Below are 15284 nucleotides of genomic sequence, written 5' to 3'. Positions count from 1 at the left end.
GGTTACAGAAAGGAAGTCAAAGAATACTGTTCATTCTTTAGGAGCCATAATTTATTTGCTCATTTGAATAAAAGACAAATATTTTTAGAAGGTAAATATTGGTGGTAATCATTCTCACTGCAGAGAGGTCAAAGAAAACATTGGGTTGTTGGAAAAGTCATGATGTGTTTTTGCACAGGAAAACACATGTTCTTGTATGCAAAAACACATCATGACTTGCAGACAACCCAATATGTGTTTTGCAAGGAATGCGCTTCTACCTTTGGCCTGACTTCAGGCTGGGTATGTGGCCAACATATTTAGGAGAAAGACCTGGACTTTCCTGCCACTGGTTCTCAGCCCAGGATGGGTAGCTGCAGATGCCATGTGTTAGGCCAAATTTAGGTGTTTTCACCAGGGAGTTCAACTTGCCTTGGTCTTACAGGAATCTCAGTGAAGTGCATACAGAGTGAAGATGGGAGATGGTTCACTCCCAGGGAATTTGAAATTGAAGGAAATTACAAACGGTCCAAGAATTGGAAGTTGAGTTTACGCTGCGGTGGATGGCCCCTGAAGTGGCTGATCCAGGTACTCTCGTGACCAATGGCTTAACTCAAGGATTAGAGTCAATGATTAGCCAACACCAAGCTTTAGCAAAATTTCACAATGTCCAAAAACTCGTCCTAACCTCCCTTGCCCTGGTCACACTACATGTTTTGTTTGTTTGTTTGTTTGTTTGTTTTGGTCACACTGCATGTTATTGCTAACAGCCCCCACGAGTTGCCTTGGGTGCCTTATGTTACAGCTTAATCCTCCAAGTGCATTAACTCTTATACGTCTGGAGGCAGAACCATAAATTGTGGCCTTGACTCTGCCACTAAGAACTGCCATTTGGTCACATGAAGGTAACTTGGAAGAGGGGTCTTAAACTTGGGGGCCAATGTTAAAAGTAACATAGCCAAAGGATATATGTGACATGCTCCCATATGGGTAGTTCTGGGTTACAGAATATTTCAACAATATTTCTTTTGTAAGGCACCTCAGATTTATTCTTGGAAGAGAATATAAAGACACTGCACTTAAAAATAATTCCTTTGCTGTCCCCCTGGTGTGGATATCAACCCCCTGGTGTGGATCAAGTAGAAACAAGGTCTCTGTTGGGGTGACTAAATACGTGGTCATTCTGACACATACCCCAGAAAACACTTCCTTGTGCAGTGTAATGATTACAGAAAGGATTTTGCCCAGCAAATATTTATTGAGCTACATCTAAACTCCCAGCAGAATATGGTATGAACCCCTAATCAGGAGGACAGCTGCAGCTCATGACCATAGACTGTCCGTGTGTCAATGACATAACAAGAGTTACCAGCAGGAAGAGATGCAGGGGTTGGGGGGAGAGAGTCATTTCTGGCTTTGAGTTGAAGAGCAGTTTCATGGAACAGTTTGCACTGAGCTGAGCCTTAAAAGATCAGTTCTGACAAGCAACAATGTAGAATCAGACATTCCATACATTGGAATCGTGGGTAATGAGACTCTATATGTTCACTGAGTGGACTGTAGAGTCGTGAGGCCAGAGGAAGGCACCTAAATACCTCCAGCAGCCACCAGGAAACTGGAAAGTCATCTCCATGAAGACACCTTACGTTTGAGTTGACAGTGGGACATTCAGCTAGAAACATCTGGAAGGCAGTCAGAAATACCAAGCTCACAAAACAAAGACAAGGACCTAGCATATCATCAATATTTTCTCTTTCAGAAAAGATTTCTGCCAGAGCCACCAAGAACATGGAAAAAGGTGATTATCATGTGACCTTCTGCCAGTGTCTGATCTGTCATATTGCTGATTTTCCATCGCTGTAGCCTATGGCTTTTTAATCAGCCAATTCTGGTAAATTTTTATTTTGCAAGATGGTGCTGTTGCAGTTGCTGGACAAATGTATGAGGACAGGACATTCGAACACTTGAGATAAGACAGAACTGTTCTTACGTGTGTGTTAGTAAAAGATCTGAAATGCTGTATTGATTTAAAATTAAATGTAAAATATGGAACTGAAGTTGGAAAGGCAAGCACAGTTTTGAAATGCACAACACAGTACATTTAATGACTACCAGCTTTGCAACTTCCATTTAAACAGTGTTAGGGGCCAGGAAATGGCACAACTCTAACACAATTGGACCCATAGGGGAAAGGTCCTATGCTCAAGTCTTGGGACTTCCCTGAGCAAGCTGTGATCCAGGCTGACTGAGACTGGGGGTGGATTGCCACCAGAAAACCCTATTGAGGTGCTTAAATATCCTTCTCTCTTTCTCTTTTCTCTCTCATTGAATAAATGAACTTTAGGGACCAGCAGTTAGCGTAATGGCTATGTCGCTGGACTCCCACGTAGTCGACCGCAGTACAAGTCCTGGACCCGGCGGTTCAAACTCATGCCGGGCACATGTGCATGCATGCCCAAGATCCTGAGAGGAGAATGGAGGAGAAGGGATTGCAGTGTGGCCATCCCCCCTGGGGGGAGGGGTGATTTCTCGCTTTCTATCTCTCTGTCTCTCTCTGAAAGAAAGAAAGAAAGAAAGAAAGAAAGAAAGAAAGAAAGAAATGAACTTTAGACAATAAACAAATAGAAACACTGCTTTTCATTGGATTTTCTGGATTCTATTTTTAATGAATTAAGATTGGAACTAAGGTTTTCCTAGAAATGTCTCATGGTCACTCCAGATGGCCTAGCAGAGAACTCCCTTTGGAATGGATATACAGCCACAGGTTCCCCAAGGAAGCAAACAACAAAAAACACATTCTCTCCCTTTCTTTTATATTTTCTCTCCACTACACATGCATGCACACACACTGCTTCAAGGGAATAATTTTTTTTTTTTTTGGAGAGGTTTTTCACTATAGGGTGCGTGCGCTCACCAGACAGAGAGAGACATAGAGACAGAAAGCGAGAAATCACCCCCCAGGGGGGATGGTCACGCCGCAATCCCTTCTCCTCCATTCTCCTCTCGGGATCTTGGGCACGCACGCACACGCGCCTGGCGTGAGTTCTAAGCCACCGGGTCCGGGACGTGAACCGCAGTCGACTAGGTGGGAGTCCAGCGACATAGTCATTACGCTAATTGCTGGTACCCAAGGGAATAATTTTCTTTATGACATTCCTGAGAATAGAGTGATTGGAAGGAAGAAGCGGCCAGTAAGGCTGCTGACCTGGGAAGCCTCATCCTTTGTAGAGAAGCCTTCGGTCCCAACAGAGGGGCCGTCGTCCTCTACGGAAGTAGAGTCACACATCACTTCACAACCTTTTGGTCAATGGCAGGTCACCCATACCACAGTTTAAACCATACAGCGAGGTGTGTAGTAGGCACGCCATCTAAGTTTGTAAATGCAGTCTAGATGTTCGCACAATGATGAAATTGCCTAACAATGCACTTTTCAGAATGTTAAGCAACGCCTGGCTACAGCGTGTGGAGCTCCTAAACCAGCGACTTCCATGCCGAATGGATTCCAGGTAAGGTGGTGAGATGATTGATAGCTTCCATGGCCTCTCCACAGCTGGGTAGAAGAGAGACACTGGTAAAGGAAGGAGATGGAAGAACTTGCATTTTTCTAACCTCTGACATAGGTGACCTTGGATAGTTGCCACAGTAAAAAATCAGTCTTCACAAAACTGGCTTCTGGGATTTCCTGATCCACAGGCTTTATGATTAAGACTCAATAATTACGTCTGCATCCACTAAATTTTCTGGAGGAAGAGACATTATTTGATCTTTTTGTTATGACCAAGCATGTCTACTCAGTCCCAGAGAGTCAAGGGTAACCCAGTCTGGACGGATCAGCTGAGATGGCTACTGCCCATCCCTTCATCACAGGTGTCCTCTCTCCATTCTCTATGAGCTTGTGGCTCTCAGGCATGTGACTACCTCGGCTCTCAGAGGGTCTTTCCAAAGGGTCTTCCTCCTCCAGCTCCAGACTTCTGACACCATGTCACGCTCAGCACCGTGTAGCACCTGCTGGCGTTGGTATCTTCTCTGCACATGAGTTCCTGTTAAACTTGGTGGTGATAGCTCAGGTACAACTGGAGGGATAATAAGACACAAAAGTGCAAGCTAATCGCTTACAGTCTGTGAAGAAACCGCTTCTCCCAAGTGACAATCGTGCTTGCTTGTTCATGCACTTATGTATCCATTTAACCAACAACTGTGGAGCAACTAAGCACTGGGTGATGTGTTTGGCCAGTGACAATGCAAAGGAGGCCAGAACAACGGACCTCTAGAATGGGATCAACCTCATTGTCCCACCTGCAAAGATAATTCATGGGAAGTGGGGCAGGGGATTCTGTGCACCTCAGAGAAGGAAGCAGTGACATGAATGTCTCTCTGGTCATTGTGGCTTGGATCACACTGGGTGGTTTGTCTATGGGCTGTTTGCTTGGGGCTGGAGCTAAAAGCTAGAAGAATCATTGTTGCAGACTGGAAGGAAGTCAAGTCATGCACAGATATCTAAAGTCTATGCAAGCTCTGGGGATTCAGAAGAAGGTGGAGAGGTGCTTACCTTCAGGAAGATGAGTTGCAGCACTGGGGACCTTGGGAGCATGCTAAATAAGGCAGTGTCCCCAGGAGACCTGCGAGAGCTAGAGGAGTGCGTCCCTGGGAAACTTGCATAGCCCCCAGGACTCTAGGCTCTGGGGTTACTGGGGGATCAATCCCTGTAGCAGCTCATGCCAGGGGGTGATGCTTCCTACTTCAGAGAAAAAGGCCTGTTAGCCACTTGGAGGAGGAGCACCAGTAGACTCTTTGGCACCATCTGGAAATAAGGGCTTGTCTCCCTATGTATCTTCACCAAGGCCTGCCTTGTGTCTGAGAGCCAGGGAATGGAAGTTGCATTGGGCCAAACCGTCCCTCACACATAACTGAGAGCTTTTTTTTATTCTCTAGTTAGATGTACACACCCATTAAGGCCCATTTATTTCATATTATGATAGGAAATAGAGAGGGTCATGATATGAATCCCTTAAAGAAGTCTACTCAAATCTGTAGTTCATGAAAAATTGTATTCACTATAGTCACTTAATCTTTCTCTTACAGAGAACACTGGAGAACAACAAAAACACATCACCTGACCCTTACGTAAGTACTAACTCCCTCTTATAACCCAGAACAACCTAGACTTTCCCTGGGGGCATTGCCAGTGTCAGTAGGGCTCTTCCCTGAAGCACACTCACTCTCATTGGAGTATGTCAGTATTTGAGATGAGCAGAGAGTACCAGATGCATCACTCAGGTCAGGTAGATGGGTCTGGGGTTGGGTGACTCAGTCCAAGAGCACCCTTTCCATTAGTTTCACCATAAACCCTCCCATTTCCTCATTTCCTCTCAAAAGTGAGTATGGGAGATGGAGCTCTGGACCACTGGGATCTCTAGAGGTGGAGCTTGAAGTGGTCCTGGACAGGGTGACCTGCTGGTTAGGGGAAGGAGCTACCAATATCTTAAGGAAGTCAGCAGGGATGGAAGGGAAATCTCAAACATCTACTCCTTAGTGCAGGCAGAGCACAAGATGACCCGAAGCATCAGCCGGAAGGAACAGGCCAGGCCAACCTGGCACATTCAAGGTGTGCACTCCATCATATGGACTCCAGAGAAATGCACACAGGGAAATTGGGCCCTTTACAGAGCCCCTGTGGCCAGTCTAATGGGAGCCAACAGGGTGTTGAGGTTTGGACTGAAAGTGCCAACACTTAGTAAATCATGAGGCATTTTTACTCAAACTGGCTGGTGCCTGATACTGTGCAAACCATTCTGAGCCCCTGGCCCTGTCCATTCCCTGCCTGTCCTATGGCTGCCTGCTTTAGGGTCTGCCAAAATCATGACTGACTCCCCTCTCTATGCTAGGTTATACTGTGATTTCTTTCAGTGCACTTAGATGGATATTTCAGGTGGGGGCAGCTTTTTATACAACTGCAGAGGGTACCTCTCCCTATAGGACACTGGGCAATTGGACTGACAGGGGACACTTACAGAGGAGAGAGTAAATGCAGTCTTAGGGAGACCTAGATACAGTCCGCTGCCGGAAGTGGGACCCTGGAGCAGCAGAACAGCTCTCGTCTCCGATGTCTGATGTAGATATGTTTCTTCTTGATATTTTGAGGAGAGTTACAAGTGTCACGTCAGTACATGAAAAGATCACGTGCTCTGGAGTGTCGACCTCCTGGGGTCTTGCTGATCACGTGATGTCTACATCATTTCCCATTCTAGCCAGGAAACTCAAACACTTGTGCAGTGTGCAGCCGATGGGGACGCCTGTACTGCTGCGATACTTGCCCAAGGTCCTTCCATCAGGACTGCCATATCCCACCTGTGGAAACAGAGAGGTTAGTAAGATGCAACCCCCTAGCCCCTCCTTCCTGTGTTATGGCTCCTGCAGAGAGAGCAGCCTCCTTAGTATCCGGATCCACAAGTGCCATCTGAGCTGTTTAATGATGCTGGCAGCAGCAGATTAATGGGAAGCAAAATTCCTCAAGTGGTTATTAGATGTAATAGTAAGCGGTGTTACCTCCACCCCACCTCCCTACTTGGTTCCCAGACCCACGCACTCTGATGGGCTGATGACATTGTGTGCTCACTGGCTGCTGGCTGACAGTGTATGCACCTGCTGTGGGAATGTCCAGCTGACAAAGCTGGTGTTGTAAAGAGCCTTCCAAAGGCCATCCCAGCAACCCATCACAGGGAACATGATCATAGGGGACTTGGTCAGACCTGTGAATTCTGTGGACACGACCCCCTGCTGTATTTTCTTTGCTGTACAATGTATCTTTGGACAGAGCTGGTAGTGTGTGGGGACACCAGTAGGATGCCCTGTGACTGGTGTGATGCGACAATTGCTGTGGCTGGAAGACGACATGTTCTGGGAATGTGTCTGCCCCTGAGACGATAGAGCATTGCCCTTCCGTAATGGGAGGAGAACTAGTGTGACCCGTCTGACCCCAGAATACCGTATCAGGGAGTTATACCCTCTGCCTTTGACTGGTAGGGTTCCCCAGAATGCCATATCAAGGAGTCATCATAACCTCTGCCTCCTGACTGCAGAGGCAGAAGACAGATCACCGTTATTGTCAAGCCCACGTGTAACCCCCATCTCTGCAGCATGAGCATTGATAACAGGCCCCTTGAGCAACCAGACTGGCTGTGAACAAGGAAAGGTTGGCACTGCTAGAATGGTTCATTTGTCCTCCTGATCATTGAGAGCCTCCCAGCTTAGAGAGCCTGCCAGAGACGATTAGAGAATGAATCTTGGGGCAAATGAAAGATATGTGGCACCATGTCTGTAGATTTCCCTTCCAAGAAGTTTGTTGAGCACAGAGTCTAAGTATACGGCAATGCCAGAGGAGAGAATGGCTATAGCTTATGACCTGTGCTTATTCAGCAAAGTTGTGAAACAAGGCCTGGTTTCCTGATTTTCACTATGGTCCGATTGGCTCACCAAGGCCCAAGACTCCAGGGTGCGAGGACTGATCTCCAATACTTGATTGTGAAAAACAGGGTGCATTCTCAAGGCTGATTGTGGCTCAGATGAGAGCCCCAAGTTTAGAGGTGAATGAGCTTTCATCACACATTGGGCCACTTCACTTGCAGGCTGTCACCCCTGCCACCACTGTCATTGGAAGGTGTGTCTTTGGCTAATGAGCCTTACTGGGGTGCTAATGCAGGGGCCTCCATGACAGAAGTTGAACACAAAACGGAAACCACCACTCATTTTTTTTTAATATACATTCAATCACATTGTTTAGCTTACAAAGTGAACACTTCAACATGTGAACACCTCTCCCCAGTCCAGTTGATCAAAATATCTTCAACCGATAACACCACACCTCCCCATCCCGTCAGTGCTCTGCCTCTGTATCCCTCTTCCAAATGACCTTCCTTAGGCCCCACTCCTCCACACACACCACATCTGGCATTCACACCCATCTCTTGTGTAAACTGATTGACTAAAGGTTGTACAAACCACCACTCATTCTTGAATAGGAGATTTTTGCAGCCATAGGAACAGTGACTGATTGACAGAACCTGCTTTTGCTCACTTTCTACCCAATCTTTCAGGGACCCATGGAACTGCATTTTCTGCAGGGTAGGGGCTATCCAGAAAAGGTACCCAGAAAGCCAACCATGTCATCAGGAACTTGAGGTGCTGATGAGGCTGATGCAGCCTGAGGAACAGCTGGTGAGTGTAAATGTGAACCCAATGCCCGCTCCTTTCCACCCCCCTGAGTCATGGGACAGACACAGTCTTGCAGAGGGCTGGAGGAATGGCACCCAGCAGCAAATCACTGGTCCATGGTCTGCTTTGACAGCATGCCCTAGCAGTGGCAGTTGTTTTCCAGAGAAAACCCTGATTCCATGTTTGTTTCAGAGTCCACAGGCTTGAGAATCATGCGTTCTGTCTGAACATGACTGTAGGCTCATTCTCTCCAAGCTGCTTTTCATTGGAAATCTCTTCCCTCTTTTACAGAAATGTGAGCTGCTCCTCTTGAAGATCTATTCTCACCCCAAAAGCCTCTTTTTTGCCCCAAAGCCATTTTACGTAAGTAATAGGAAAAAAAAAAGAAAGAAAAAGAAAGAAAGAAAGAAAGAAAGAAAGAAAGGAAGGAAGGAAGGAAGGAAAACCCCTGCTACTGGCATTTGTCAGATTTGGATTTGCTTCCCGCTGGCATATGCTATTATTATATTTGCCTTATTCAGGGGGGTTTAGTTCAGGCTACTAGAACAAATGACCACTGACTGGATGGCTGAAATAAGAGACATTTATTTCTCCCCGCTCTGGAGTCTGGGGTTCCGAAATCGGAGTGTCAGCACATTGGGTTCCAGTGAGGGTGGCCCCCAGGTGGCCGATACCTGCCCTCCCCACAGCGTTCTCACATGGCAGAAGGAAAGTGCCCTCTAGAGTTTTCCTATTCGTGAGGGCTCCACCCTCCCCACCTAATCACCTCCCAAAGACCCCACTTCCTCATATCACATATTGGGGGCTAGGATTTCAACGTATGACTTGGTACAGGGGAGGCACAGACAGTCCACAACAGCGGTGTCTAGGGAGGCAGACTTGGAGCCACGCTAATAACACTCCCTCCCCTACGTTCCTCAACAGAGCAGAGACTCAGCCCAGGGCCTGCAGGAGCCCATGTGGTTAAACAGAATCAAGAAGAGGCTGGCCGAGAAGGCGTACTCCCGGGTGAAGGGCTTTGTGCAGGATGTGCGCCTCATCTTTAAGAACCACAAGGCGTTTTACAGGGTATGTGGGCCTCCTACTTCCTTTTTCCTTTCCACTAATCACTTTATCTCTCATCTTCTTGCATCAGGTGAATGTTACAACTGCCCTCATGGTGTGGCAAGCCCACACAAGTGAACGTGCTGCAAGTGTTCTAGAAGCCCAGTGATGAGTGTGGAGAGAACAACAAACCTGAAGGTGTCCTTAGAGACACAACCCTCGGACCTCTGAGTTTACTCACTCCTGGCTAGTCTATTTTCTCCCACGGACAACAGTAGCCTGCAGAGCTATTCACTTGCACAGGGAATACAAAGGTTTTTTTGTTGTTGCTTGTAGTTTGTTTTGCAATAGGGCACGTGTACTTGCTAGAAAAAGACAGAAAAGACAGTGAGAAATCACCCTTGGGGAATGGCCACACCATAATCCCTTCTCTTCAATTATCCTCTTGAGATTTTGGGCATGCATGCACATATATCTGGAGTATCCCTCAAGGCACCGGGTCCAGGGCTCGAACTCCACAGTCAGCCATGTGGGATCCAGCACCTTAGCCACCATGCTACCTGCTGGCCAACAAATGCATTTTATTTTTAAATTTTTTTCTTTCTCTTATTTTCTTATTAATTTCTTTTTTTACATTTAATCATGTACATCTTTATAACATACGAAATGAACTTTCCCAGCATGAATACACTGCATATTGGCCCAGTCAAAAATGTTACCATACATATCCCCATCGACAGATGATTTTCCATTTCTGTGTCCATTAAATGTCTTGCTTTTTTCCCTCCTTGGTTCCCTCCCTCCTGCCCCCCCACCCCCGTTCCCACCCTCCCCCCACACGGTCTCTGGTATCTGCAGTTGCTCTCCATGTTTTCACACCTTCCAGTCTTTTAGTTGCTGCCACAGAGTGCAGTCAAGTGCATTTTAAAGGCTACTTGTGCCTCTCTTCTCTAAAGGAAGATACCAAACCAAATTTTTAAATTTCACGATTTTGGATCTCTTTCTATCTGTATTTCGAGGACTTATTAACAAGTTAACAAGCATTACTTCAAGGCGTGAGAGTGAAAGGAAAGGGGAAATATCATTAATTTCCTTAGGCATTTCTGTACTATCATATTGTTACAGATAACATGTTTATAAAAGACATAGCTAAAATCATTAACAATTAAATCAATCCTTATTTTCTTGTCAGGAATTAGACTGCCACACAGTCCTATCACTGTTTCTCTGTCTTCCAGATAAACCAAGGTAACCCAACCATTAGGAAACGCGCTCCTGCTAAAGATGAACTCCCACTTAATCTTTGGGCTAGTCTGCAGTGGGGCTCCAAATGATCTGAAACACCAAGAGTCTAAGCTCACTGCATGGCCAATGGCTAAATTATTTTTGTCTTTGTTTTTGCAGGGCCGAAAATTCCTCGGGCTGGGACTTCAACTAGAGGCTGAATTTGAGAAGAATTTTAAAAACATTTTTGCAATTCAGGAAAGAAGCAATGACCGTTTTCAGTTACAGCCCACTGTTTTGTTAATATAGACCTTTGCTTTCGTTTATATTCTTTCTTTCTTTCATGAGAAAGAGGTGAAAAGAGACCAAGAATGAGGCCTTGACAGACTCCTCCACGCAGCAGTCCTTCCTATAGGCACTCCGTCAGACAGAATCGCGGGTGCTCAGCATATTCGAGTTGATCTGGGATCTGAACCTGGATCTTCTCTGTGACTCTGATGTTGTGTGACAGTGCCCCACTGCCTGTGCCACTGCAGCTGGGGCCTATGTAGCCAATTCCTGTCTACTCCCTTCAGACTTATACCATTAGCAGGACAACGTGCCCAAGATGCCATAATTGCTTTGCCTATTCCTGTGCAAACATCATACTGCTTTTTAAAAGCTTGGTTGTTGTTGCTCTCATTCCTGATCACTTATTTTTCTAAATAAAAGTTAAAGTTGTTTTGATCGAATTTTCTTATTGAATAATTTAGAGTGAAATTCATCATCCTAAGTATGGAATCTTTCTATAAAGGATCATACTGTAAGTTGAAATCCCCAATCCAAAAATCCAAAATCCAAAATGCTCCGCCATCCAAAACTCTTTGAGAACCTACATGACGCCACAAATGGAAGATTCCATATCTGACCCTGAATGATGGGTTGTAGTCAACCCTACTACAACACAAAAATATCATTTAAAATCACTTTCAGGCTATGTACATATGGTATATATGAAACATAAATGAATTTTGAGCTTGGACTTGGGTCCTACCCCCAAGATATGTTATTATATAAGTGCAAATATCCTAAAATGTTTAGAACCTAAAAATTGAAGCAGCCTGGCATACTTATTTTAGCACCCCAGAGAAGTTCCTGGCTTCACTGTGGGCATTCAGTGAGCCAGAAGTTAAGTTTCTGTCATGTAAGTCATCAGAATTCAAGGTCCGTTTATTGCTATAGCATTACCTAGCAAAAGCTCACTAATGAGTATTGGAAACAACAGAGGATTACTTGTAGGAGAGGATATTTTACTATAGAACCTCGGAAGAGAGACCATAAGATTGAATAGTGCAGACTTCCTTGACTTTGAAGTCCAAGCCTTTGAATCAGGGAGTAAGAACCTGGCAAGGCATCAGTACTGGCTTGTGGTGCTTAGGAAAGGAGGTAGAGATGCCCCAACCGCCCTGACCAGGATTAGAGAGTAGATCATAAAGCTCAGGGAGGGGGGACCAGCAGTTGGCATAATGACTATGTCGCTGGACTCCCATGTAGTCGACCACAGTTCGAGTCCCAGACCCCAGTGGCTTAAACTCACGCCAGGCGCATGTGCATACATGCCCAAGATCCCGAGAGGAGAATGGAGAAGGGATTGTGGCGTGACCATCCCCCCAGGGAGTGATTTCTCGCTTTCTATCTCTCTGTCTCTCTCTGTCTTTCTGGCGAGCGCACACACCCTATAGCAAAAACCTCTCCAAAAAAAATAAAAAAGCTCAGGGAGGCAGGAATGTTAAAATGGATGTACTGAGACCAAAACACCAGCCACATGGCTTTGTTACTACACAAACCCAGAAGACATTCCCTTCACTAAAGCAGTAAGAAATGCATTGGTGTGGGGTGCTAGTATTTTTGAGAGCCTCACTTCTGCCTGTCCTTGGTAAACTGATGTTGACCCTAGGTGATGGCTTCATGTAATGAGACTTCCTAGTGTCAACAGAGCTTATAGGATTCCAGAGGTAACAGCCCTGTCACACCACATACCCAGAAGATGCCTGGTGGATATAATTACAGTGATGAGTAGCAATGGTGAAGGGCCAGTTAAGAACCTCAACTCTTGGGGAGCTGCAGGAACACAGTCACAGTGTCCTGAAGAAGAGCAGAAGCCTAGGTCGACCTATTGTATTAACCAGGGCTCTCCAGATAAACAGAACATATAGGACACACACACACACACACACACACACACGTACACATGTGTAAGGGGTCTTCAAAATGTTCATGAAAAATATGTGCTATGAAAAAACTAGGCACAGGGACCAACAGTTGGCGTAATGGCTATATCGCTGGACTCCCATGTAGTCGACTGAGGTTTGAAGCCCGGACCCGGTGGTTTAAACACACCAGACACATGTGCGTGCATGCCCAAGATCCAGAGAGGAGAATGGAGAAGTGATTGCGGTGTGGTCAACCCCTGGGGGAGAGATTTCCTGCTTTCTGTCTCTCTGTCTTTCTGGTGAGCACATGTGCCCTATAGCAAAAACCTCTCCAAAAAAGAAAAACTAGGCATGGACCTCAAATGTTTGCACTAAAATAAACTCACTTTAATTCTATTTTCCATGAACTTTTTGAAGTTTGCTAATATAGTGAGTCCATTTGCATAATAAATTTTTCTTTCATATACACTAGCATATATAAAATACTAGTGTATATGAAAAGAAACTTATTTGGGGATTTGATTCACTTTGTATTTGAGAGGTCAAGAAGCCCTACCGTCTTCCACCTGCAAACTGAACAACCAGGAAAACCAGTGGCTCAAGTCCTAAGGCCTGAGAACCAGAGACCTACTGATGTAAATTCCAAATCCAAAGATCAGAGAACCAGGACTGGCTCAAATGACCAAAGGCAGGAAAGATGGATGTCCCAGCTCAAGAAGAGAAATTTATCTTTCCTTTGCTGTTTTGTGTATTTGGGCCCTCAATAGTTTGGCCAATGCCCATCCACATTAGTGAAAGCAGATCATCTATACCTCTTCTAGAAACACCTTCACAGGTATATCCAGAAAGAATGGTTTACCAACTATTTGTTCGTCCCTTAACCAGTCAAGTTAACACATAAAATTAACCATCACAGGAACATCTCACTCTCCCGTAGCAAGTAAAAGCTTGTCTGTTGGTCAGTTGAGCGCACCCCTCGGCTTCTGGCACCAGGGAACACTACGAGGTGGCAGAAGGTTGCTGAACAAAGTGGAGAAAGAGTGAGCGACCCTGAAGTAGACGTCAGAACACACCGGGAGCAGTGGGAGGATGAAGAGTGTGGTCTACCGTGCTTTTTCTCAGAAAGAGGCAAGAGAGTCCGATGTTCAGCATACAGGAACTGTGTGGGCCGAGGCCTTTGTGAAGGCCTTCCTGAAGCACAGCGTGCCCCGCATGAGCCAGCAAGCCCTGGAGGACCTGCTGCAGTGCAAGGCCGTTACTCTAGAGTATTTCACTTGCTGGAAGAGAAAGGAGAAGAAAGAGAAAACCAAAGGCCTCTCTGCCAGGCAGAGGAGGTAACTGTGGCTCTTTGACATTAAGCCAGAGCAACAGAAATACAATCTTTTTCTCCAGCTGCATGAACTTTGGAAGCAGTACATCCGGGACCTGTGCAATGGTCTCAAGCCAGACACGCAGCCACAGATGATTCAAGCCAAGCTGTTAAAGGCAGATCTTTGTGGTGCTATTATTTCAGTCCACAAAATCCAGATGCCCCTCATATGTGGGTGTTACAAGAATTTTTCTACAGGAAACCAAGGCTTTCGAAATTATCACCAAAGAGGACCACCTGAAAGTTATCCCCAAGCTAAATTGTGTGTTCACTGTGGAAATCATGACTTTTAAAGAGCTGGTTCAGCCAAGTCCAGTTATAGCTGACCTCCAGTCAATAGAAATCAGAGTTAAGGACATTAATGATATGGGACGATGCAGTGTGCTGAGTGACGATTCAGGAACAGAGAATGTGTATTTATAAGCAATCTTAATGTTTATTACTTCCATGGAGAGAAAAGACTGGTAGAAACATACCAGGGTTAACACTGGTGAACTTGACTAGCAGAATTTTTAGGTTATTTCTTTTTCATACTTCTTGATGTTTACTGAATGTTCTATGATGAATCAGTTGTTTATGTAATAACAATATACACATGTAAGCATAAACAGGCTGCAAATAAAGTAACTAGTCTTGAAAAAAAATTAACCATCACAGGGTCAGTAGATGGTATAGTGGCTAAGGTGCTGGACTCCCACATGGCCAACTGTGGTTTTAGTTCCAGACCCAATGGCTTGAAAATCACACCAGGCGTGTGAGTGTGCATGACCAAAATCCCTAGAAGGGACTGCAATGTGGCCATCCCTGTTAGGGAGTAATTTCTCACTCCTCCCCCTTCTCTGGTAATGGCATGCACCCTGCATCAAACAAACAAAATTATATATTTATATACCTTCTAAGATAGAGGCCCCCAACAACCCTCTCCTCGCTAGTCACACAGCAGGAGGTGAGTGGCAACTGAGCCAGTGAAGTTTCATCTGGATTTATAGCCACTCCCCATCACTCACATTACTGCCTGAGTTCCATCTCTTGTCAGATCATCTTCAGCGTTAGATTCTCATAGGAGAGTGAATCCTATTGTGAATTGCACAAACAAGGGGTGTGGGTTGCAAGCTCTCAAAATCCATCCCCAACTCCCACACATACCCCACCCATTCCATGGAAAAAGAGTCTTCCATAAGACCAATCCTTGGTGCCTAAAAGGTTGAGGACAAGTTAAACCTCCCACAGAAAAGAAGCAGCAGCATGAATGATTTAAACCTTCA

The 15284-nt window shown here is 45.5% G+C and overlaps 1 protein-coding gene and 1 pseudogene across 12 annotated transcripts in view; both read left to right on the top strand.

Annotated features, from left to right (window-relative positions):
• SP100 (SP100 nuclear body protein) overlaps nt 1–11184 on the top strand; it is a 91954-nt gene extending 80770 nt beyond the window's left edge. For all 12 annotated transcript variants that reach the window (XM_014582338.2, XM_014582346.2, XM_014582342.2 and 9 more), the window contains 9 exons: nt 425–567; nt 1739–1777; nt 3414–3485; nt 5062–5103; nt 6228–6343; nt 8073–8193; nt 8482–8553; nt 9115–9258; nt 10639–11184. In XM_014582338.2, coding sequence (XP_014437824.1) covers nt 425–567; nt 1739–1777; nt 3414–3485; nt 5062–5103; nt 6228–6343; nt 8073–8193; nt 8482–8553; nt 9115–9258; nt 10639–10767 — 878 coding nt within the window. In that variant the 3' untranslated portion in view covers nt 10768–11184. The remainder of the gene's footprint in view (nt 1–424; nt 568–1738; nt 1778–3413; nt 3486–5061; nt 5104–6227; nt 6344–8072; nt 8194–8481; nt 8554–9114; nt 9259–10638) is intronic.
• A 2555-nt stretch (nt 11185–13739) lies between these two features.
• LOC102472332 (ribonuclease P protein subunit p29 pseudogene) lies at nt 13740–14442 on the top strand (annotated as a pseudogene).
• The last annotated feature ends 842 nt before the right edge of the window (nt 14443–15284 follow it).

The sequence above is a fragment of the Tupaia chinensis genome, unplaced genomic scaffold, assembly GCF_000334495.1.
Source record: "Tupaia chinensis unplaced genomic scaffold, TupChi_1.0 Scaffold000066_1, whole genome shotgun sequence".
Taxonomy (NCBI): Eukaryota; Metazoa; Chordata; class Mammalia; order Scandentia; family Tupaiidae; genus Tupaia; species Tupaia belangeri.
This window is presented reverse-complemented; position numbering and strand designations above follow the sequence as displayed.